Raw genomic sequence first — 25902 nt, 5'->3', positions numbered from 1 at the left:
TATATATATATATATATATATATATATATGTATGTGTATATGGAAATAGCAATCTCCCGCAGCAATGTGCATGGCATGTTAGGTAAGGTAACGTAAGGTCATGATGTAATGATGGGGAAGACAGAAGCCTTAGCTTTCTGCTGCAAAACGAATGAATGCTTGTTTGTTACAGTTTCTGTTTTAGATCGATATACACACAGGATTATGGAAACAGCAATCTCCCACAGCCATTATATGAAAACCCTGGCATATTTATGCCGAAATACCACGTTTGCACAGCATGTAAGGTAAGGTCACGTAAGGTCATGATGCAATGATCAGGACATGATGAGGTTGACAGGAGCCTTTGCTTCCTGCTGCTGCAAAAAGAATGCTCTAGCTAGCATGGTTCTTATTTTAAATGTACTTTGAACAGGATCATGCAAACAACAATCTCCTGTGGGAGGTCCACTTTTAAAGGGTTTTTAACGGGTTAAGTACCCTCTGAATGCTGAATCCTGGCAAAGGGTTTGAAAGGCAAATCACCATAATCACATTATTCACCATGAGCAGAAACTGTAAAAACAAATCATTGTCGAATTTTTTAATGTCCAGTGGTCCTTCAATACATTAGTTTGGGTCAAGAAAAAAAAAATAAAAAGGAAGTTACATCCCAGTCATCCCCTCCTCTGATAAATAAAGTACAGTCCCTTATAGTGACCTTTCCGTGTTTGTCATAATTTGCATGGTTTCCTTTATTTTTTCATCTTCAACTCAACATAACTTTATTTATATCACACCTGTCATACAAACATGCAGCCCAAAGTGCTTCACATAACAAAATTCAAAGGACACAAACACAGTTTAAAGGACACCACAGACAACTATAGATAAGGTACTGCAAGACTAGAAAATTACAACAGTAAGACAAAAATAAATAAATAAATACAATTTTAAAAATTATAAATACATATAGAAAATAAAATAAAAATAAAAATCCATCAAATAAAAATAAAACAAATAAATGAAATATTGCTAAATAGAAATAGAGGATATTTTTTTTAAAAGGAAACCGTTGAAAAGATATCTAGTTTTTTTCTATCTGTGAGATGTGTCTTTGTATTCTATTCTATTCTATTCATATGGTGAGGGTGAGTTTTTCTGCCATTGTAAAAGGACAATCAAGGTTCCCACTGATAAACATCACCGCTTTACCTTCGTACGTAACAACAAATGATTGACACGACCTCCAGCCAATAGAACGCCCGTCTGGCAACAGGTTATCGCCTGAACCCCGGGAATCAGCCAATGGGAAGCGAGAGGAGGCGGGGCGCGGCCGCCTCGCTCTGCCGCTCATGTAGCGTGAAGCGATACATGTTAGGTTGAGCTTTGAATGAGGGGCCATCATCCCGGCGGCTCGGAGGTGGAAAATACAGTTTAAAGTGTCTCTGGATGCGTTTTAAAATGAACAAGCAGGCTCTGCTGACAGATACCCGAGTGACCGTTCGGCGCCCGTTCACCTCCTCGTCGGGTAAGTGTGTTTTAAACCCAGAAACGGGTTTGATTTGTACGCGACAAAACATGCAACAGACCTGTTTATTTGTCTGTGTGACACAAAGTAGCAAGCTTGCTAGCGGATTTTTTCGGACTCTTTTTTTAGGAGGCGAGGGGAGGAGGAGAGAGGTGGGGGGCTATCAGTCATTTCGAGACAAAAGAAACCCGAATGTTTTCACTGTATGTGTCGCTGACACAGCAAATGACACCCGGGGGTGATATGAAGTCGCTTTTTGTGGCTTGACAAAGTCTACACGCACTGGTTGTTGAGTCTGAATCGACGTTAGTAGCGTTAGCTTATTCTTCTTCGTGTGTGTGTTATGTGGACGGTGTCGGAGAAGAAGAAGAAGAAGAAACCCAAACAGACAGTTTCTCCTAAAAAACAAAACGAGCCGCTGCAGACAGAATAACGTTGCTTATGTTGCCCACAAGGCCCTGATCGCTACGGTCAGCATTTTGGCTAGACGTTTACATTGTGAGCACAACACGTTTGTGCTTATTGTTCCTTACAGTAGACTTTGTGTCCAGTTTGAAAGCCTCCCACATCATCTAAGGTTAATGAGTTTATCCCTCCTCCTTTGTGTGTCAAAATGAACACCCACAATCTTACACTCAAGCCAAGCTTAATTTTGCCAAATAATCACTTTCCATTGACCCCAATCAAGGTGACAAACCTGAAACATTTCACTCCCACGTTGTGTTTTTTCTCTTATTCTGGCATCAGAGCTGTATCCTGGCCTTAATGCACAGCATGCCTGCATGTTTAGACAACATCAAGCAACTGCAAGATTGTAGTTAATTATTTTCAGGGCTCGCTCTGCAAGCCATACATACTGGTGCACTAATAGGAAGCAGTCCAAGGGTTAAGCCTGTGAAATTAATTCTTAGAAGGAGCTTGGACTTTCAGAGTACCATGCTAAGGACAGTTATCCCTTCCTTCCAGACAGCTAAAAAGAGAAATCTGCATCGCTGAGTGGTGTTATCTGTATTTATTTAAGTCTAGCTGATCAATGATCTGCTGCACTTATCTACACACGACAAATGTGACTGTTTTGAGAGGACTGGACTCATAGAAAAAAGATTTGGTCTTCAAATTTAGTGTAAGTCATTTGTAACTCCCTGGAAAATGGATCTTGGCAATAAAACAATAGCTATAATATAAGATAAAGTCATGTCAGTGCTCATAATTGGCTGTTTCCTGTGTGTTGTGACTGTTGAATTCATCTTTGCCCATCTGGTATTCATTTCAAATCAGTGAATTGCTCACCTGTTCCTGACCAGGCTCTAACACAGTGTGACACTCTTAATCTGTAGTATTAGAGGCTGAACACTGGTTTTGATATAAGGATAGGTTTACTATGGGATTAGCACGGGATTAGTGCAGATATTGACATGGGGTTGTCACCTCATACACAAATTCCTCTGTTCTCTGTGAAACAGTGTGTGAACATGATTAGAAATTCCTTTGTGTTCAATGAGATTTTAAAGGTTGAGTAAATATAGAAAAGAAACCAGATTATGTGACACAGGATCATCCACACTCTCTGACATTTGGAGTAAAATTGAGAAAGTTTTCGAATGATTTGTGTCGACCTACAGCTGAATGAACAGTGTCTGTGAGGTTTAGTAACTGGCGTTTAATCTGACAGTCCAGTATATGTGGAGAAATGCTGCTTGATGATGTGTTTTATATACATTTGTCCCACGTAACAACTATTTAAAAAATGTGTTTTGTAAAATCATCACTTAAGTTTTCAGAAATGTAGCTGTATCAATTCAGTGCTGGTCTTTATGACATGTAGGACCAGGCAATATGAAGATAATCAGATGTCCATATTACAACAGTATTGTGGGAGTGATTGTTGGCACAATGAATGAATGAATAAATGAACTCATATAGCACCCTTCATGCACAGAATGCAGCCCAAAGTGCTTTACAATTCAGACGGCAGAGACAAACAGCAAAAAAAATTAAATTACACAACACTCGTTCAAGGAGACAGGAGAAGAATAAACAAATGTATCAATCAATAATTAATCAAGTAATAAAAAATACATACATACAAACATATTAAGAATATTAAAACAGAAAGCTGATAGTTACAGGCTATATTAAAAAGATATGTTTGAGTTGTTGTTTAAAACTGTCCACTGAGCCAGCAAGTCTGATATTTAAAGACGGGGTGTTCTGTATTTTTGGGGCATAGCAGCTAAACGAAGCATCCCCAAAGGTTTTTGTAGTGACATTGGGAGCCGCGGATACAATTTGATCATCAGTAAGTTTACATTATGACTAAGTGAGTAAAGTTAATAATCAAGCAGCTAGAACAGTCTGTTGAGTCAAAAACATTACAATAATTTACTGTAATACAGCGTTCAAAACCTGGAAAAGACGACACTTTCGATACTACGATATCAAAACTCTAAGACGATATATAGTCTCATATCATGACTAGGGCTGCAACTAATGATTATGTTCATTATCAACTAATCTACTCGTTGTTTTCAAGGTTAATCATTAGTCTGTAAAAAAAAGAAGTGAAATATGCTCATAAAAATTTCCCAGAGCCCAAAGTGACATCTCCAGTTTACTTCTTCTGTCAAATCAACAGTCCAAAACCCCCAAACTCTTTATGTACTACAATAAATGACAAAGAAAAGCAGCAAATTGTCACATTTAAAAAGCTGGAAACAGCAAATGTTTGACATTTTTGCTTGAAAAATGACTGAAAGAATTCATTGTTTAGCAAAATAGTTGGCGATTAGTTTTCTTTCGGTTGTTGCGGCTCTAATCATGATATAGAAATGTTGCCCGGCCCTAATTACATTACCAAAATAGTCATTGAAATTGAGATAAGTCAAACTGAATGCAGTGTATCTTTACATGCTATCTATAATGTTTAATATGTGTCCAAATTCTGGTAAGACGTGCAGTATGTAAGCAAGGATTGCCAAGTATCAATAAACACACCCCTGAAAATAGATCTCTGTGTTTAAGGTTGTAAATGAGTTCAGGTGGTTCAGCAAGATGGCGACCTGTTTCTGCAAATAGCCATATGCATGCAATTGGCCATACTGCAATTTTGATAATATTTTGATTAATTGTACAGCTTCAGAACGTAGCTGTAGTACTGTGCAAGTGCACCAGCAGCAGAGTATATTTATGGGGGGTTGACCTACAGAGAAACTAACGCTGAATATGAAACAGAATGAGTTAATGCTTCAGAACGGTATGCAGGAAGTGTAGTGCTACGACTGTCAGTCTGGCTGATGCACACAGTACTGTACATAGTGGGAGAGTGAGCAGCAGGGGGGCTTTGATAGATATGGGTCTTGGCAAAAAGCTGTTCATGAATCTGGATGTGTGGGTATAATTGATGTCATCATTTCAGAAAAATATGATATGCAGTTTCATCTTCTGAACTTGTGTGTTTGCAGGTGTTGATGTGTGCTTTCTCCTGTTCTTAGGTTTTCTCGGATGAACTCCTCTCGCTCCCTAATTTCCATCTGATGTTTCCCAAGACTGACTAGATATTAATTAAAAAATACACACATATATTCTGAATATATAGTTCAAAATCTCCAGTAGGAATTCAAACAACAACATATCACCTGTATCACCCTTTTCCCCCTCCCCCCTTTTCCCTTTACACCAGATTAAGAGGGGCATCAAAACACACTTAGGATTCACAAACACACACGTTACATACACAAGCCACCATGTCCTCCATCCTTCCCTTCACTCCCCCTGTAGTGAAGCGTCTCCTGGGATGGAAGAAGACTCCAGCGGGGAGCGGAGGAGCCGGAGGAGGCATCGGAGGAGTGGGTGAGCAGAACGGGGGAGGACAGGAGGAGAAGTGGTGCGAGAAGGCCGTGAAGAGCTTGGTGAAGAAGCTGAAGAAGACCGGGCAGCTGGATGAGCTGGAGAAAGCCATCAGCACGCAGAACAGCAACACAAAGTGTGTCACTATACCCAGGTGAGATGAGGACACACATACATCCTGTAGCTCTATCTCTGTCTGGCTCCGTCTTGTATATGATTGCACATGGTTGTGGTCATAGTGCGCACACAAACATATGGATATAACCAAGACAGACTTTCTAAAGAATCTCCAAGCATCAAATGTGCCACATTTTCAATTGATTATCCAAAAAACTTGACACTTCACACTTCAATTTATGCTCACGTTCACAAAAATCACACTTCCCCAGTCTCTGTGCACTGGTATACCACAATAACACCAATACAGATCATCAGAGCGAGGTATGCTAACACACATGAAAGTGTGCCAGGCGACCACAGCCTTGCAGAAAAGAAAAGTCTCTGTTGTGCAACAGCGGGTCCGCTTCCTCATTTCGCTGTGCCACAGGTTAGCGAGGCAGCAGAAGTGAAACCGGATCGGAGGAAACACATGTCTGACACATGATGCCAACCGGGCTTCGTAAACTTTGTGAGCATCGGTACGCATAGGATGTGTCTGTGCATTTGTGTTTTGCACAAGGCCGTTGACGGCGTGCTCTATTTTGAGTCGCAGGGAGTGTGACAGGCTCTGAGTGCACCTCCGCCGTGCTCCTTTGTAGCAACAAAACTTCAGTCTTGCCTTTCATCCCATTATGTTGATCAATATCAGTATCACTCATTCTGCAAATGAGGTTTGTGTAGATACTGTGATGGTTTTGATCAAAAATGTTCGTTGGCATAAAAAAGCATCTACAACAAAGAGAAAAACGCAGGATGGAGCTTGTTTCTGATGCAGGTGCGTCTAACTGATGGCCCACATTTGCGTGTGAATGTGGTTAGATCTTTACTTCACTTTTACCGCCACAGTTGAACTACTTGGTGCCTGAATCAGCTTGGGTGGTGCACTTCTAGTTGGAGATCAAATCTACAGAGAACAGGAAATTGTTCATTTGTTAGGCAGGTGTACGGTTTAGTAAAGAAAATATTTAACAACAAGGCAAGTTGGGTTGCTGATGGAGTTATATATTTGTTCTTAGCACTGGTGCACACACCATCCTCCTCAGTTATACAGACTGTTATATATGATGGAGGTTGAAGAGGTTGTGCACTGTAACAACACAAAAATGTAAGTCTAAGATGGAGATAATGAGACAAAGTATTACTGCATCAAGCACTTTGCAGCCGTGAAGAATTCATTTATTATGAAGAGTGTCGTTTTATCACCTCAGATTCTTTGTGAAGGTTCTGGAGAAGGATCAAAGCCACAATTATATCTGTACATCTCTACATACTCTCTGAAAATGGAGCACCTTGAACTGCATATCTTCATATTTCTTTTCACAGAGCCTTGAAAGTAAACTTAGTTTGTATAGGTGTGTTTTCTTTCTGAAAGCACCTCTGCATACCCAAACCTGCCAGTACTGATACTCAAGCTGAATGCTTACAGGTCATGTGTCTGTCAGTATAGATTTCTCCTGTGTCGCATGACAAGGTACACGAGCCGAGTCACCAGACCAGGTGAAACCTTATCGTGACAAAGGTGGCAAAGTCAGGGGAGCTCCACGAGGAGCATGTGATTATTGTCAATCAATCCAGCAAGGGTCAGCAGAGAGAGGAGATAACTGTGCTGCTCTCTGAAGATTTTATGAGCTTTGCTTCTCAAATTTTTTATGTAAACTACCCTCTCTCATCTTTCCTTCTCGCTTAGTTTTCTTTGATTATAAAGTGTCAGTAATAGAATTCGCCCAGTGGAGAAATTAGCTTCAACACCTGGAGCTCACCTGGAGCTGATGGGGATTTAGTGTCTCATTCAAAGACACTTCAACAGGGCAGCTTTTTCTTTAATAAATGGTTTCTGAACCCTGAATGCCAGTCCGCCCCTCAGAGACAGAAAGGAACAAATGTCCGAATCAAACTTCATGAATACCACCTACATTGTGTACAAGGTAAATCTGGTAACCGTCAGAAAGTGTATTTGCATTTACAGCATTGTATTGACATCATTTCGCCCACGCTTTATGAAGCAGGTGAGAAGCAGGAGAGCTGGCGAGAAAAATAAACATGGCAGATTCAGGGTTAGCAGAGGTGCTGCTAATGTACTGCACGTATTTGCTTTCCTTTATCATGAAAACATTCATCCTCTGTGACTGTAGTATTATCAGATGTTAATGCTCCTGGTGGGTGGATGGTTTCTCAGCAGTGCACTCTGTATGGATTGCTGGCTGAGGTCAGGCAGATCTAATCACTCTGCAGCAGCTTTAATGCATACTGTGTAGATTCACACCTTGAAGCTACTTCCTGCCTTATATGTCTTAATATCAAAGTAATTAAATTGACCCAGTGTGAACATCGGTGCTGGCTCAGGGCTGGGCAGTTCAGTGGAGCAACTCACTCATACCCCTTTTCCAACAAATGAGCTCTGGTTCTTGAACTGGATCAGGATTCTTGGAACCTTGGTGCTGTTTAGCAAACCAGCCAGCCTTTTCACCAGTATGAGCAGAACCATCGTAATCAAGGATGCATCTTCATCGGAGGGTGTTGCTTAATACACAATGGATGGGATCTGTAGTAGCGAGATGAGGGATTGCATTTTTTTAGGGCTGCCCCCAAACTAAGAATTTTCCTAGTCGACCAAAAGTCGTCATTTAGGGCCATTAATCGACTAGTTGCCAACAGGTTTCTGATATGAATGTAATGATTAAATGATATATTTTGGTGGTTTGAGTTGAAGGTGTGAGAAAGAATAGTATCAGTAACATTGTTAACACTGTGCTACATTACAGAGAAATACAAAACCGTACTAATGAACCTTCATTAATATAGACCTATATTTTATCTACAAGTGCATGTCACACACTGAGCGAGCTGCCTGTTAATGACGCTGTGGGCTAATGGGCATGTAGCTACTTCCATGTTTCAGATGATACGTCATGTTTGTAGTCGACCAATGAAGATGAGTTTACATATCACCTTGGGTTCGTCCTTCACCTTCTCAAAATGATCCCACACTTTGGATTTCCTGCCCGACATGTTATTAACTAGCCTGTGGAATAACTGCAGGAACCAGCCCTGGAAATTAGAGGCCGTACACATGCTGCGTCTTTAACGCAGGTCGGGCGCAGGGTGCTACTCTTGTGCTGATCTTGAGCTGATCTCCTTCCAGGTGCTGTTTATAAGTGTGTAGGCCTATCGTCCGTGGGACAGATGTAAAGCTCTGGGTAGCCCTGCACTAACATGATCAACCTTTCCGTATTTATCAGACTGAATATTTACAGAAGAAGGGAAAGATATCTGTCGGCTGTGATTGGTTTGAAACGTGACTCCTGTCTGACTGCTGAGCTTGTCCACTTCCTGTGTCTGTCTTTTCACATTAAATTCCCACATGGTCCCGTCAAATAAGTTCTGATTTATTTTGACAAGCCACAGCTCCGAATAGAGTTTCACTTGTTTTTTTTATTAGACTAAGCGACCAATGAAATCTTGCAGACTAATAACCTTTCTCGTTGACTAACGTTTGGTCCGCTATTAGGGGGCAGCCCTACATTGAAAACCTGTTATCACAAACTGTTGTTTTTATTCAAAACCAAGCCCGGACCAACTATTAATGATAAGAAGATGTAGAAGACTATTACGTGCAAGACTCCACCCTCTCACCAACTTGCAGAATATGACATGCCCATTGACGTTGTCATAGTTTGCACTTCAGGTCAAGGAAAATGTGCCACTTTTTGGTTCTAGTTGGAAACCAACTTTCTGGGTTTTGCACTAGTTTAATTTTTGGTCGAAATGCTCCATAGTCAGGGGCAAATACCGGAACAGAACCTGTTCCATGTCGGTCGAAAAGGGGTATGAAAGTGTGAGTGTTGTGGAGTTTGGTTAAGTAAAGTATGAAGCAGAGCAGTGCTAGAACAACACAAGAGTTCTAAAGTGTATGTTGAGCAGTATATCTGAAAGTGTTCTTGTTGAGGAAATGGGAAGTTGGAGAAATACTGTAAATGTATGGGTAAAAAAGTACAGAAGTGGAACCATGTGAGGCTTGAGTGTCTGATGCCAAGACGCCAGGCCTCTGTGTTTCCTTACTCTGAGGAATGAAGGCTAGATAGCAGCTTCTGAAGTGGTGCTGATAAGTTGACAGGGGATCTTGTTAGGCATTCACTTGAATTCTACCGCTGTCTTCAATCTTCAAAGGTGCAAGATGGAAAAATGTTATCTCGTGTTTCAGGGTTTGGACCATATGGCTTATGTTCTTTCAACTCGATGAGTCATGGCACCTACTTGTTTGATTTGCTTCTTAGGTTTGTGCAAAAGCAATCAATAATTAAGGCAATTAATCTTTCAATATTTGGTTTCCTGCTGTTCTTGAATTAACTAGAGGCCACAATAAGAACGCAGTCCTCTCTCTATTTGATGCTAAACATTGGAATCAGTGAGTTTAAACTGAAGTATATGTGTCAGAAATATATGGAGAAAAGTGTTATTTCTTAATGCAATGTTTCACAGATCGGCAGTGGCTTGGTTGAAATAGCTCTCCTGCTGTGACAGTATTCAGTAGTTTTCAGCAGAAAGCATGCCAGGCCTTTGATATACGGCTCACTTCCCTTTGAACACAGAAGTAAGGTTGATAAAAGCTGAAGATAAATTGCTCTGGCTCTTCAAGGTTTCATTTGTTTTTCTTTTTTTGGTGGTGGAGGATGTTAGAGAGTTGTCTGGAGGATTGTCAGAAGATAGCAGGTTAAAGGTTTTGTAAATTTGTGTTTGAGTAGAGGTAAGAAATGAGACAGAGGAGTGCAACAGCTCAACTGAGTCAAGGCACAGGTAGCTTTTTAACTACTTATGGATGACCACTGATAGACACAAAGATTTCATGTCTGTAAAAACGGCATACATTGGTCAAAATACCCTCATGATGTTTTGCAAATAACTTATAAGTCTAACTTTTTAGCTTTTATCCACAGTAGCCATGTTTTCATAAGAATATTCTTATGTGCACTTTGAAGTATTGCATCAGAAAAGTTGTATGGAAACATCAATTTTGTATAAAGCTTCCTCAGTTGCGCAAAACGTGAGGTGTTTTTTGCTTATGTAGGAAAAAGAGATGTTCGGATAAACGAGATATGGAAGCACCTTTGCTGAATAAGTTCTGACTTAGCAAACATTTAACTCACATGACTGATCAGCTGTTTCTGCTGTCAGCATCTTCCCATGCATAATAATTGTAGCTGATTTTTACTTATGCTTATAATAAAATAAAAACTGAGGTTACATAGTCTGAAACAGTGTAAACCAAGACGGCAACACTAAAATATTTTCCACAGTGGCAGCACATCAGAGCTTCTCTCCACCTGCTTTTATGTTTCACAACAACAGCTCAACTTGAATTTTCTCAGAGCACCTTGGCAAGAGGCAGCTCAACAGAATAGCTTACAGTATCATTGCATTAATTTGTCTTTGTGTCTGGACAGCATGAAACATGCTGGTTGACATGAAAGAACAAGTAAAACTGATCAAATTGAAACAAATTCCCAAAGGTCTCTATCTGTGTTTCTGTAGTAGATGGGTTAGATGGCCAAGGCGACTTGTTTCGTTTCCGGTTTGCAACCTTTACTTCTTCTACTCTGTATACTTGTGCAGTAAAGCCATGTGTGAAGAGTAGTCTATACCAGTGGTTCTCAAATGGTGTGCGATTTTGTGATAACCACACTTATTATTGCGGTATTCAACTGGGCCGATACAAAAAGTTAGGAATACATTTTTAATTGACTGAATCAGTATGTTGTGTGCACCCATTTCCTAATAAAGAGGCAAACTCTAGCTAAAAAATGTAATTTTAATTGATTTGAATTTAAAAAACCTTCATGGGGAACCTATTTGTCGCCGTTCGCGCGTTGGATGTATAAGTGTGTGACACATCAAAGCCCTGATTGGCAGCCAGTGTGAGGGATGATGACATTTGTGAGCGGGACAATGGATCGCTTTATTGTCCGGGGCAAATGACAACAAAGCACCAACAAGGATGACCGATCACAGAAAGAAAAGAGAGGGGAAAACTTTAAGTAGACGAGATCACAAAAGCTACCTGTTGTATTTTGTCTTATTTTTACGTTGTGATAAGAGTGATAACACACGTTATAGAAGCTATTGTGTGCAGATATAAATACAGGTGTGCCTTGAGATTTTGGCTCCCCTTTTGTGTGTCTTGGGTACAGAAAGTTTGAAAACCACTGGTCTATATCGTGAACTTGTGGAGCCCAGTTTATTTGATAGAAATGTGTCCAATTTGCGTTTCTTTTTTTGGTGACATCCCAAAAGTTTGCTTAAAATTTGTTTGACAATTTAATGAAAATGAAAACACAGCTAGTGACTTACAGGTTAGTGAAAGGATCAGTTGTCTTGCCAGGAAGAAGGACTTTTGACAGACATTGTGGGGACTACACTGGTGTCCCTGAGGTGTGAAAAGAAGAAGGCAAGACATTAGCTGTGTCTGGAGATACACGGGGCTGGTAGTTGTAGAACTCTTCAAGGAGGCTGATTAGTGTCGAGATAGCAGGTCTTGTACAGACAGGTCTTGCTGTGATCAGACAGCAGAATCTCCTCTCCTATCCAACATGCCCATAGAGCTTTAGAGATCATGTTAGCAGTCGGGATGTTTTAATACACTCACTGTGTAGTTTACACACACATTTGTGTTGTATCTGGTTTTTCTGTTGTCACGTCTTGACACATTTCGTACAGTCTATTAAACATCTTTATTTCTTCATTCACATTGTTGTGTAGACACATCACACTTCTCATGTCTTAATAATGATTTGCAGAAATGTGAACCATGTCTATGTGTATATTAAGATATATATTGTGCAATCAGGCGCTGCAGGAGCTTATTTACCTTTTAAGAAATACTTCACCCCCCATTACCAATTTGTATATCACTTCCTCACCCAGTGTTACACTGAATTCATGAAAAAAATGTTGCTTTTCTTGCATGCCTCCAGTGAACAAAGAATCCAGCAAAGCAAAACTATATCAAAACATCTGTTTACAAACTCTCACACAACTTGTGCAGTATAATCCAAGTCTCATTTATCCAGACGTACGCTGATAACTTTACCAAACAGAGAGCCAAAATTAAAGGGAAGATTATCAGTGCTCTCTTCAAAGCCAGACTCCATTGACAAAAACAGTAATTTGACCTCACTGAACACAGTGACTTTGGAGTTTTATAAGGTTACTTCAGGTTTACCAAAGTCACACAATAACACAAACAGATGGAGGCAGCTCCTGTGTTCAGTGATGTAAAATGACTGTTTTTGTCAATGGAGTCTGGCTTTGAAGGGAGTATAAGCCCCGTTTCCATCAAACACTTTCAGTATAGTACCTTTGGAACCAACAGTAACCCTTCAGACATGGTACCTAGACCCTAGTGTTTCCACCACAAACAGTCCTCTTAAATGTGGGCGGGGTTGTTGTCACTCACTGCTCCGTCCAGCACTCACGGTATTTCCTCATCACCGGTGACACAGATGGAAGTCTGCACCTGGTTTATCGTCCACAGAACGAGGCTGCACGCCAGCGCTTTCAGAACAAAATAGAACAGGCTGCAGTGAGAGTGTCTCTCCATGGGATATTTAAAAATAGCAGCTTTGTGCATTTAGTCCTTCTCAGGCAAGCTCAGGGGTTTAGTGTTGCTGTAGCCCACAGGAACAACATTCTCTCCGACGCTTTTTTTCACCGAGTGAGGATTAGAATATAAGCGGTTCACAACTAAAGTAATGGTCAGAGTTGTCACAGTGAAATTTAAGGTGTGCTGATTGGTTCACGTCGTCAACTCATAGCTCCACCTTTTAGTACCAGATCTGTGTGCTAGGTACCCCAACAGAGGGGGACCAAAAATGGGGACGGTACAGAGCAGTTCCATTGGTACCATCCACAACTTTTAACAGTGGAAACGGAAAAAAAAAAACGTACTGAACTGAACTGTCCCGTACTGCTCAGTGGAAACAGGGCTATATATAAGTTTTACTTTCAGTTCAGTTCCCCTTTGGAAAGAGCTGTCTGTTTGGTAAATCCTGAGCATACGACTGGAAAAATGAGACTAGGATTATACAGCACGAGCTGTGTGAGAGCAGACCACTTTTACTTAAGTTCATCAAGAATTTTCTCCATTTACCAGAGGCATGCAAGAAAATCAAAGTTTTCATCCTGAATTCATCGTAACACGGGCTGAGCAACTGAAATACAAATGGTCATTTGATCTCATATTAGAGCAGGAAAGAGGAATTGAAAGATAAATTAATCTGGTATCACCTTTCATCTAAAAGTTTCAAGAGGAAGCCACAATTCAATCCTGTCTCCCCCCCTGCATCACCTGATTGCACCACATCACTGTATGTCAAATTTGGATTTGTCACATGATCACCTGCCATCCAGTTAGTGTCTCTTATTGCAAAGCAAGAGGGTGGTTCATTTCATTTCCCTCCTCCGTGCCAATAAGAGACCAACTGCACATGTTTGTGATTTCATCCTACTAATTTGGAATGAAACGCCTCATGTTTACCATCTGTTTTCTTTCATTTTTATCCTTTTTGCACTTGTCCTGTGTGTGTGTCTGTGTGTCTGTAGTAATTGCTCAGATCTTTGGGGTCTGGGCTCAGGCCACACGATAGAGCAGTGGGACTCTGCAGGCATGTACGGATACCATGACCACAGCAGGTGAATATACTCACACGCACTCAGACACACAATGAGTCAGCTGTCTCTATCCATCTCTTTATTCCCGCAGATTTCCGCACATGTTGCTTTAATGATCATCTTTCATTCTGTGATGTTCAGTATCACTACACTCTGACTGTGGACACTTATTGGTTTATTTAAGATCTCCCAAAGACTTCCAGGCAGAATTATGAGAGGCGATTACATTACAGCAAACCTTATCACTGTCACTAATGTAATAATGCTCAATATAATCCAGCCAATTAGGAAATAATGGAGCTAAATAAATTCAGACGAGTTACGTGGTGATATCTATAGAGATGCTTTGAGTTTAATGAAGATGAGTTTTCCAAGGTGCTAGTTTCAGAGCGGTAGTTTATGGACATTGTGCAATGGCTCTTCTCAACTGTGCTGATGAGTCTCATAAAATAAAGTTAGCCATAAAACATAACCAGCATCCTGAACTCCACTGGTTGGCCAGTTAATGGCCTTTCTTGGTTACCAATAAAATACATGAAAAAACATCTGCACACTGACCCTTAAGTGGAATTTATTAGCACATCCACAAGTGACGTTTCGAGCTGAATGCTCTTCTTCAGACTTTGCTGAATGTATAGAGACGCCATCTTTAAAACATATTCTAAGGTCACGTGGTCGTTCGTTAATTGTCTCCTGTCAAAACTCGGGCACATTTCTGAGCCATGACCTCTCCTCTTTCCCAACCACTCAGGTCGTTGGATGGACGTCTCCAGGTGTCCCATCGTAAGGGCCTGCCACACGTCATCTACTGCCGCCTGTGGAGATGGCCCGACCTTCACAGCCACCACGAGCTGAGGGCCATCGACTCCTGCCAGTTCGCCTTCAACCTCAAAAAGGATGAAGTGTGTGTCAATCCCTACCACTACCAGAGAGTGGAGACGCCTGGTAATGACTCTCAGGAACTGCGAATGTCTATTTGTGCAAGTTTCTGTGACGAGTTTTATTATCACTTCTAGTTTTGCCATTTTGTGTAGTGGAAACCAGTCTAAAGTATTTGTTTTTCTGTGTTTTGGTGTGTGTGTCTGTATAAGAATCAGAATATTATTGCATGAGCACATTGCATTTAATTATGCAGTCTTGAGTGACACTTTCTTATCTCCACAGTGCTGCCTCCGGTGTTGGTGCCTCGTCACACAGAGATTCTGACAGAGCTTCCTCCTCTAGATGACTTTACAAACTCCATCCCTGAAAACACCAACTTCCCTGCCGGCATAGACCCTCCGAATAACTATATACCAGGTGTGTTTGCAGGGTTGTGTTCACTCCTTACCTTAGCTGTCGTACAAGATAACTAGATTTGCCTTCACTAGAAAGTTGTGGTGCTTGTTCCTTCCGTACATGTCATCATTAGAGTTCTCAGTGGGCAGAATAAATTATAACCCGAACTGAAACGACCGCTGTGAGTTGAAGCCTGAACCCCAGCAATCTGAGGTCATCACATTAAATACTGAGCTCCAAACCCAGATCAACCCTTTATCCTTTTTGGGACCCGTCGGGCTGGGGTCGAGATTGAGAGCTCTCGCCATCGTACACGCCTAACCTTAATGTAGACTTACAGGAACACACAGTAACTTCAGCGTTTCTCATTCTATGCATCAGTGTGTTTTTTAAAAGGTATGCTTACTGTTTCTTTGTGTGGTTGTGCTACCTTTTCACAGAGACTCCTCCACCTGGCTACATCAGTGAAGATGGAGAGACCAGCGACCAACAGATGAATCAAAGTATGGAATCAGGTAGACTAGTTGAGTTTTGTGCTAGTGCGCATTCTGCCTTAAAGGTCAGAAGATCAATCAAGCTCAATCTATACATTAAATGTAAAACAGATGACAAAACGGTGTTATGTGATGTGTCTTTTCTCTCCCAGGCTCACCAGCAGAAATGTCACCCAGCACCCTGTCACCTGTCAGTCATGGCCTGGGTAAGACTAATGTAAAGTCAAGGTAGTTCTAATAGTTGGAAAACACTGTCATTTGCCATACTGAAAATTGACTTCTACCTTAAAATGTTGTCCACAAATTCGGGCCTGGAAAAGCTGTCAGATTTGTGTAAAATGTCCTCCTTGATTTTTTTTCAGACCTTCAGCCCGTCACCTACAGTGAACCCGCTTTCTGGTGCTCGATAGCCTACTATGAGCTAAACCAGCGGGTGGGAGAGACGTTCCACGCCTCACAGCCGTCGCTGACGGTCGATGGCTTCACCGACCCCTCCAACTCCGAGCGCTTCTGTCTAGGGCTTCTCAGCAATGTTAACAGGAACGCAACTGTTGAAATGACAAGGAGACATATAGGTACGTGTACGTGCACTTCTACATACAAAAACCTATCACTTATTGTCTGTGGAGCAGAGATGGTGGTGTCTTTGGGGATCATGAAAGGTCAAGGCTCTGAGATGTAATACAGTAGGTCAGAGATTTTAAAATGTTGTTAAGAATACACTTGGGCAATATGGTAGTGCAGTGGCCAGCACTGTTGCTGGCAGGTTTAGGCCCTTCTTTGTGGAGTTTGCATGTTTTCCACGTGTTAGTGTGGGTTTTCTCCCACAATGCAAAGACATGCAGTTTAGGGTAATTGTTGACTCTAATTTGCCTGTGGGTTTGAATGTGAGTGTGAATGGTGGTCTGCCTCTGTAGCCCTTTTTACACTGACTGTCCAAGGTGGGACTGTTACAACGTTATTCTGCCTCGTTGTTCTGTACAAAAAGTATCAACATGGAATGGACGCACAGGGTTGTCTCACCTTTTAAGCGGGCAGCTGAGCCCCATTTCAACATCTGCATAAAAATGACGTTTTGATGATGTGTTATGTGTGCAACCTACCACCAAGAGATTTAAAAAGCAGTTAGCAGCTAACTCAAAGAGGAAGAATAGCAACTGACAACGTCTGCAAATTGCAGAGACGTATAGGTTCGGGAGTTCCTTACCCTCCAAGCAGGGGACGATATCAGCCGCCATATAATAGGGGCGGCAAATGATTATAATTGCTATGTTATGCCACTGGTATTGTTTAGAAATGTTAGTAATGTTACATGTCACACTAGAGAGTGATGCTGTTGTAACATATCATGCCTGTCACACATCTTCTGGAAAGCCACATGCTGTCTAAAATAACACACTGGGGCAGCATGAAGCCTGTGTGCCACGATTAAAACATCTGTCGCCATGTTTCCATTTTCTATTTTTCGTGCTGGATCGCTCATTAGGTGAGCTATTGGAATATATACATATACTGTTTGGTTATTATTTGTTCCATAGACGGAGCAGGCACAGTAAGAGTGAAACTTAACCTTCAGTGCCTGGGTCCAAAGGTTGCTTTCACTCACAAACAGCTGTTCCTCTCATCCATCCATCTGATCTGATCAGCTCTGATTGGATCGACTGATTGGTTTTGTGTGAAAAAGCAAAGCCGTCGTAATGGCCTCATGTGTCAGCCCTGTGGTCGTCTAGCAATCTGTCCAGGGTGTACCCTGCCACTTGCCCAGTGTCAGCTGGGATTGGCTCCAGCCCCCTGTGACCCTGTAAAGGATAAACGGTTACAGATGATGGATTGATGGATATACAGCTGAATAAATGTGATACTTCTATGGCACAAAATTCAGGATTTCTTCTTCATGATTTATGTCTTCCTCTCTTTCTCCTCATTCCTTTTTTCCTTCACATTTCTCCTGTCTCACACTCTGCAGGTCGTGGTGTAAGGTTGTACTACATTGGAGGGGAGGTGTTCGCCGAGTGCCTCAGTGACAGTGCCATTTTTGTCCAGAGTCCCAACTGCAACCAGCGATACGGCTGGCACCCTGCCACAGTCTGCAAGATACCACCAGGTTTGTACACATAAATAGTGTTTCCTCCTTTCACTCTGGAGCCAGATGGATGATACACAACTGACAAAAAGCTTCCTCTCTGGTTTGATAGTAACACATAACTGCTGTTTAGACAATTATTTTAAAACAGGGTTTGAGCTCCTATTGAAACACTACCTATTGTGGGTATGAGTTTTTTCCACCTGGTATTGATAAAGTGAAGCTTGAGGAAGAGCACTAATGCCCTCCACAATGTGACAGTTTTTCTCAGACTCTCACCCACACGCACTGACTCATCTTTGCCCATGTAACTTTCAACGCTTCATTCCTGGCCAAATGAGCAGTGTGAACAGTATCATTACTGAGACACAGAATTGTACTGAGAGAAAATGGGGATCTTGTAAACATCCAGGGGTCGGACTTGTCAGCCCCGTGGAGAATAATCACCAACATACAAACACCCACACTTCACAAGACATCTGCTTTGTGCTTTGAAATTACTGTCACAAAAGTGGCAACGTGAAATCACTTTTTAAGTCACTGGTTTTGAAATCACTCACATCTTTCCATTGCTGTCCACAGTGTTCTCCCTGTCCACTCTTCTCTACCAAGACAAAGAAAAGTGTTCTGTGTCTGATTTAACTCTCTCTAACCTATACTTCTTTGTCATCATCGTTTTTCAGGCTGTAATCTGAAGATTTTTAACAACCAGGAGTTTGCTGCGCTGCTGGCCCAGTCAGTCAATCAGGGGTTTGAGGCAGTCTACCAACTAACCAGGATGTGCACCATCAGAATGAGCTTCGTCAAGGGCTGGGGGGCAGAGTACAGGTATGTTACGCTCCTGAGGCTCATTTATACTTTATTTATGTGTGAATATTGATATCTTCATTTCAAATGTTTTCAATGTCACTGCCCACATACTTACATGTGTCCTTTTAAGGGGGATTTATACTTGTGCGGTGGTGTGTCTGTGTCACTCTGCAGTTACATCTCCAAAACACTAGTCGGCGGCAGAGGTTTCAGTGAAGTGCTGTAAAGTCTAGTTGATTCAAAACACACATTAAACACACATTAAACATGGCTTAATAGAGACAATTTCAAACACAAGTACACAAGTCAGCTTCACTATAACTCGCAGCATTCACAGACAAACACTTGTCTTTATCTGGACACATTTTCTCCACAAATACAACATGCTAATGTTTTTAGCACAAGCCTATGGCATTTTACATTGTATAAATTAGCCTAGCAGCTAGCAGACTATTTCCTCTACTCATATAAGGCCAGGGGCAACAGCAACATTTAACAAAGGTAACGTTACAAAATTCGGCACCATCACAAGTCACAAGGTTCACTGACAAAACAACTGTCTTATACTAAACACATTTTCCAAACAAATGTAACATGCTAACGTTATTAGCACGAGCCTATGGCATTTTACATTGCATAAATTAGCCTAGCGACCAGCAGAGATTTCCTCTGCTCATATGAAGCCAGGATAAATCACACACAAGACTTAAAATGCTATTTTTGTGGAGGCTTTATTGTCTTCACAATTTATTGTTTCTTATCTGTGAAATTAAAGTAAATAAAAGCTTTGTTTCCACTGAGGGAAATGGTTTCAGCTTACAGAAACAGACTGGAGGTCTGTTTGCTGTGATGCGAATTTACATTTCTGGGGAGGTGCACGTCAGGCTATGCCATAGGCTCTACGTAGATGCCGAGCTAATTGCGTAGGTATGGCGTCGAATGAGCGCAGAAGTATAAATTCTGCCTTATGTTGGCATCAGGGTCCAAAACTAACAGTCGCCACTCGCCAATTACGGGTAGATTTTGTCTCTGGCTGGTAAATTTTTAAGACCACTCGCCACTCTGGCAAGTTATTTTTTTAACAGCGAAAAATGCATTTTTCTGTTACTGGAGAATGATGCTGGTATCGGCTGGTTTCCTGGCAGAGTAATGTGTATTTCAGGCAGAGACGATCTTTGGTCACGTACGTTAAGTGCGTCACATGCATTTGCGACTAAAAATAGTTTTGTGTGAGCAAAAGAAATCATTCAGGAGCACGCTGTGCAAGTACAAATTTCAACCAGCAGCAGGACAAAATGCGAATCCCGCCGGTTGTGGGTTGAACGGGGGTCACAGACACAGACACGTAAAGGAATACGTATTCCTGTCAAATACGGCGGCCATAGTGCTCCGCGGCGCAAGATAATGGCTTACCGGTGACGGAGAATCCCGGCTTCAGGTCAAATAATTTCCTCTTTTGTTGGTGTCATGACTGCCCAAAAGTACCTGAACAGCCAAGCCATGGTGGCACACAGGTATGTGGCGTGTCAGAGGGGAAACGAGCCGTTCACATTTCTCTCTTTGTGGCAGATAACGGTCCACAAACCTCACTGCACTTTAGCGACTGTTCTTTACTTGTCAGTGGAGGACAATGTTAATGACTATGTTAATCAGTTGGTGTAGATTCACTTAAGTAAAAAAAAAAAAATGACTGAACAACTTTCACTTGTATTGGAGTAATATTTGACCAAGAGTATCTTTACTTTCACTCAAGTCATGTTGTTGAATACTTTGTCCACCACTGGTCAGACATTCATGTTTATATAGGGCAGGCCCTGCTGTTGCAGTCTGGTCGAGCTAAAATCTTATGTCTCAACTGTCCAAAGGAGACTGAAGTCAGTGATTCATGTAAAATTCCTTAATGAAAGATTCTTTTTGCACTGTAGTAAGAATATTACAGAATTTATTAACCCAAATATTACACTTAACTGTTGAAACAGTTATTCATATTTTAGCATACATTATTACTAATATTAGTGCACACTATTAAAATATTGATTGAGAATCGCATACAAGACCCAAATGACATGCTAAATAATACTGATAGCAAATTACAAAACTTAAAAGCAATTTTTATTTGGTTGGCTGGTAAAATATCTGCTTGGCTGGGAAAAATTTCACTTACCAAAAGTTAGTTTTGGACCCTGGTTGGCATAGATTCGTCCATCTGATGGCACTAGAGGGCAGAGTGAAAAGTTTGAATGTGGACGGACAATTCTCTTCACAGTATCATCGATTTGTTTCGTAGAGACAATTTTTAAATGTCTTCATCATGTCCTATGGTCATATCTTACTTGGAGTACGCAAGATTTTTGGCAGTAGTACTCCGTTCCGTCCGAATCTGAAAGCTGTCAGAAAACAGGCACAATTATGGACGAAATAAATGCAAAGTACAGACAGAAGGCTATGTAATTTTGAGCATAAATGAGCCCTTAAGCACATCATTCTGTCAAGGTTGTCTGGTCAGATCAGAGAGTGACACAGGGAAAGTTATTTGTGCATCCTTGTGAAAGAGGTCATGCTGGATGCTTGGTGACATAAAGATTGCTTGCAGGCTGTGCTGTGGCTGCTGTTGGTTGTTACTTAACATGATTGATATGTTCCTGGGTATTGCGGCTGTTTGGTCTACTCTTTCTTTGTTGGGAGGTAACTTTAATGTCAGAGGAATCAAAGGTTATTTAAGTTTTTTATTCACTTAAATATTCTTTGGGCTGTACATGTGTGCTTAAGATTACCCTGTGCAGGCTTACTTGCAGCTTAAAACTGCCAGCAAAAGGCAACATCTAAAATTCTAACCATAATATTCCCTGGACTGGCAGAGCTCCTGTTGGTCTGACTAGAGCTCGGCAAAGCCTGCAGACTCTCCAAATGCTGTGTAGTGCAACTCTACCATCTGCCCTGAACGCTGACTCACAAGCTGATATCATATGCCCTGTGTGAAACTACAAATATCGTAGCAGCATGTTTGCAGCAAAAATCTGTGTGTCTGTAGTTTCACTGAAATCAGTTGTGGAAAAAGTGATGAAAAGACTCAGGATCCAAATCCAGCTGAACCTTCAAACCTTGGCATGGTCCCAAAGGGTTACGTGGCCAGATTCTGAGTCACCACTTCCTGTGCAAAATTTGAAATGACATAATAAAAGCTGATACTGTTTCATTAGCACAAAGAGCACACATATGGGAGTTCTGTTAAGGAGGACAGGACGCTCCTTTTGTCTTGTCTCTCCTCTTTGTACTTGAGTTAAATGAATACAGGTGTATCCTCACATAAAAACCACAGGAATGAGAAAGTACACTGTGTAAACAAGCGAGGTAAAAGGTTTGTTAGAGCGTGTGCACGCGCTCATCTGCACCGCATGTGTATAATCTCCATTATATTCCTCCTTTTGTTGTCAAATGTCAGAGATTAAAGAGCATTTGTGTGCATCTCTCCATCTCTGCGGCCCTCCAACCATCCACCCAGCAAACATCTGTTCTGCTCCTGGCTCCGCTTTGTGCTGCACCCTCCCAGGAGCCAGACTGCAGTGTTTGTGGGGGTGTTTTGGCTTGTCCTCACTGGCCGGGGTTAAGCTGCTGTGTAGCCTGTCTGGTTAGCAGTCAGCGTCTCCACTGTCTGTAGAGACCAGACCAAGCCTGGCAGGACCGCAGTGTAGTCAGCTGTGTTTGATCATCTGCTCAGACCTGTGCGATGCAAGCTCCCATTCATTTTCTATTTGCAGTAAATCACAAAAAGTGCTCTTACTCTTCTTACACCATTAACAGTGCTGCTGCTACTGCTTCTTCTTGTACTCACTAATACTGTTTCTGTTACATACAGTGGAAACCACTCATGGTGATCACGATGACAGTGACAGAATCACTCCTGTACAAATGCTGTAATTAGCTTGTAGCAGTGGTTCTCAAACTTCTTAAACTGCATACCACCTTTGAAAAGATGAGGCTCTCCATGTATCACCACTATGACAGACATTAAATACAGTGTGTCGGCCTACCCTAGTGAGCTAAGGGCAGGTTACGCAGGAGGCAGGTTTACTCCTCACCAGAGGATTATTTAATGTTGACTGTACAAAGGGGCAGCACTAGAACTGGCACTTAAACTCTTCCACAAAGGCAATAGGCCCTCATGAACTTGACTGCATAGCATGCTGATATCATAGTGATAAGTTTTTTTGATTAAAATGTTGTAGTATTTTAATAGCAGTACATATTTAGATTAATTATTTTTTTAAAAAAATATTGTGGCAATTCCTTCTCTTACCACTAGAGAGAGCTTGCGCACCACCAGTTGTACATGTACCTTGGTCTGAGGCACTATTTGGTCCACTTTAAACAAACCCTGGTCCGCTTCCATGGATAGTTCAGTTCGTTTGGAATGGTGTGAATGCTCATTCGAACTCTGGTGTGGACCAAGGGTTAACTTGAAAACTGCGGGTCTTGGTGAGGTTCGCTTACAGTGGGAAATGCAAACGAACTATCCAGTGAACCAAAAAAAGGAAGTGAACCAAAGAGAGGAAGTGATGTAGGGCGCAGTGCATTTTGGGTAGAAAAAAACAAAGTCAACATTGCGAACCAGGAGAAGCAGAGGTAAAAAAAATAAATAAAAAGATTTGAAAATGTCTTGTGGGCAGACGTGGAGTGGTGAGGAGGTGCAGGCACTTATTGATATATGGTCAGAGGACTATATATTGCTGGTTAGTTTATGGATTTCCGTTTTTGGTCCTGGCCAATCAATGAGCTGGGTTTTCTTCTTCCTCATGCTTTTTTGTCTTCCTGGTCAGTGGTCGTTTGGGGCAATACCGCCCCCAAGCCGCCCCCGCTTTCCAGGCAGTTTGGTCCACTTTAAAAAGTGCAGTGTGAAAGTGAACCGAACCAAATGAAGGTGTGAAGTTTTTCGGCATTACCTGCCCAATCGAACCGAGTCCCCCGGACTATCCTGGTCTGAATGCGCCCTTTATAGTAATCAACCACGTAGTGTTTATTTTGGGAGATTTTTTTTAACTACTACTACTACTACTTTTTTTCTGTTTTACTTAACTCCCATGATACTCAAGCAGTAACTGGTCTGCTTCCAGCTGGCTACCTGAAGTTAGTGCTGCGTGCACATTGAAATCATGACAGTAAGAAGAAGAAGAGTCTAGGTGTCATCGTAGACAGTACGTTGTCCTTGGAGGCCCACATCAATAATGTTACTTGACCTGCATACTTTCATCTACATAATATTAATAGTCCTCTCCCGTCACTTACACCTCACACATGGCTATCCTCGTTCACTCTATGGTTACACTCTCACTCTCAGATCCTCCTCGTCTGCAATCCAACTCGCATTGCCATCTGCCTGCTCGACTACCATGGGTTCTAGAGCCTTGAGCCGTTCTGTGCCCTGGCCTCTGGAATTCTGTCCCTCATGACATTCACAATATTTACTCCCTTTCCACCTTCAAATCCCGTCTGAAAACACACCTGTTCAAGCTGGCATATTCAGTCTGATTTAGTGGTCACACACATGTAGAGACTTGCACTGATGATGACTTTAAGATGATACATTGCTGCTTGTTTTTTTTAACTTGTAAGATGTGTTTATTATTGAGCCTTAGCCCTCATTCTGTGTTTTATCCCCACAGACGTCAGACAGTAACCAGCACTCCCTGTTGGATTGAGCTGCATCTCAACGGCCCCCTCCAGTGGTTGGATAAGGTGCTGACCCAGATGGGTTCACCATCAGTGCGCTGCTCCAGTATGTCCTAAACAGGGTTCTGCTGCTGCCTGCGCAAATTCACAAACTGTCATGTCACAACATTTGACCAGTATGTCCTGAGGAAGACCACGGTGCAGTCTTAAACTGAGGCACTAACATTAGCATCAAGAAAAAAAAGGATCACACGAAGGACCTGGAGGATGGAAGAATGACATCGCTGATGGACAGTGTTAACAATGATGTCAATGTGGGCCTGACCACCTTCGGCTCTGTTGGATTAAGATGACATTCCAGTAATCATGGACCTAGTAATTGAAATCACTCTGCAATACCAAATGTCGAGAGTGATGTCATAATGGACCAGACTGCATTCATGTTTTTTTTTTTGGTATTTGACTGAGGCTCTGATCCGACAGAGCTTCACTGTCCTGCTCGATGATACGAGAGCGGCTGTTTTGGGGGATTGCGTGCAAGACCTTCTGGCTAAGGGCAGTCTCTCCAACCGTGAGTCCACCTTCCTGCTCCACTACCTACCTACTACAGCACAACTTTGATTCAAGATTTCTGTTTACACAAGGTTGACCAACAGTAGTACTGCCACTCCAGGCTCAACCAAAGTCAACTCCACGCCTGGATATGATTTTCTTTCTTGGTTTTGGTGACCAAACTTCCATTTTTATCTTGAGATTTTCTTGCTTTTCTCCTAATCAGTTCCTGTGTCGTCGTGATCACGGACATGATTACGCCGGAACGACGGTCTTCAGCTCTGAAAGGGGTGACCACTGGGAGACCAAGTTGATGTCTAGAATCAATATAACATACCCTTTAGATGCACACACACCTGTACACTGTAACACAAACAAACCTTCGCTATCTTTCACATGAGGACAAATAACTTCCTGTGTGTGTTTAACCGGTCCCATTCAACCATGAGTGTGTAGAGGGGTAGATGTTCGGATCAGAGCTGAAACAGCTGCTAACCAGCATAGATAACTGGAATGAGTAAGCTAAGTAAATCACAGTGCAAGAGTGGAGGACATGTCCGTCTTCTTGAACTTCATACAAACCACAAAAGCAAAAGTAGTTAACCACAGTTACCAGGTTGCCCCTTCTAGTTTTTGCGGGCCAACCATTTGCACTGACTCTCTGCCCCTGCACACTCTTACGCTCTCTCTTACACCCTCTTTATTAACTTTTTACAATTATATCATCATGCTTATGAAGGAGAGTGTTGGACTTGGAGACGTGTAGGACTAGGACTCAGTATAATGCAGTTCAAGAATCTAAGCCTCAGTGCCGCCCCCTGCTGTCTAAAAGAAAGAAA

At 41.8% G+C, this 25902-nt stretch overlaps 1 protein-coding gene across 3 annotated transcripts; it reads left to right on the top strand.

Annotated features, from left to right (window-relative positions):
• Positions 1-1353: 1353 nt before the first annotated feature.
• Positions 1354-25902, top strand: smad2 (SMAD family member 2). Of its 3 annotated transcripts, XM_033646879.2 has the most exons (11): positions 1369-1510; positions 5002-5510; positions 14111-14200; positions 14931-15124; positions 15344-15478; positions 15898-15960; positions 16104-16157; positions 16314-16526; positions 17918-18055; positions 18718-18862; positions 24505-25902. In XM_033646879.2, exons 2-11 carry the CDS (start codon positions 5254-5256, stop codon positions 24626-24628), a joined length of 1413 nt encoding a protein of 470 aa, XP_033502770.1. In that variant the 5' UTR covers positions 1369-1510; positions 5002-5253; the 3' UTR covers positions 24629-25902. The 3 variants fall into 3 exon arrangements, with proteins under 3 accessions (XP_033502771.1, XP_033502770.1, XP_078017997.1); XM_033646880.2 differs by lacking the exon at positions 14111-14200 and having other exon boundaries at positions 1354-1510; positions 15898-15972; XM_078161871.1 differs by lacking the exon at positions 1369-1510 and having other exon boundaries at positions 5112-5510; positions 15898-15972.

This window comes from Epinephelus lanceolatus, chromosome 19 (assembly GCF_041903045.1).
Source record: "Epinephelus lanceolatus isolate andai-2023 chromosome 19, ASM4190304v1, whole genome shotgun sequence".
Classification (NCBI taxonomy): domain Eukaryota; kingdom Metazoa; phylum Chordata; class Actinopteri; order Perciformes; family Serranidae; genus Epinephelus; species Epinephelus lanceolatus.
The sequence above is the reverse complement of the archived record's forward strand: the minus strand, read 5'-3'. Positions and strand labels throughout refer to the sequence as shown.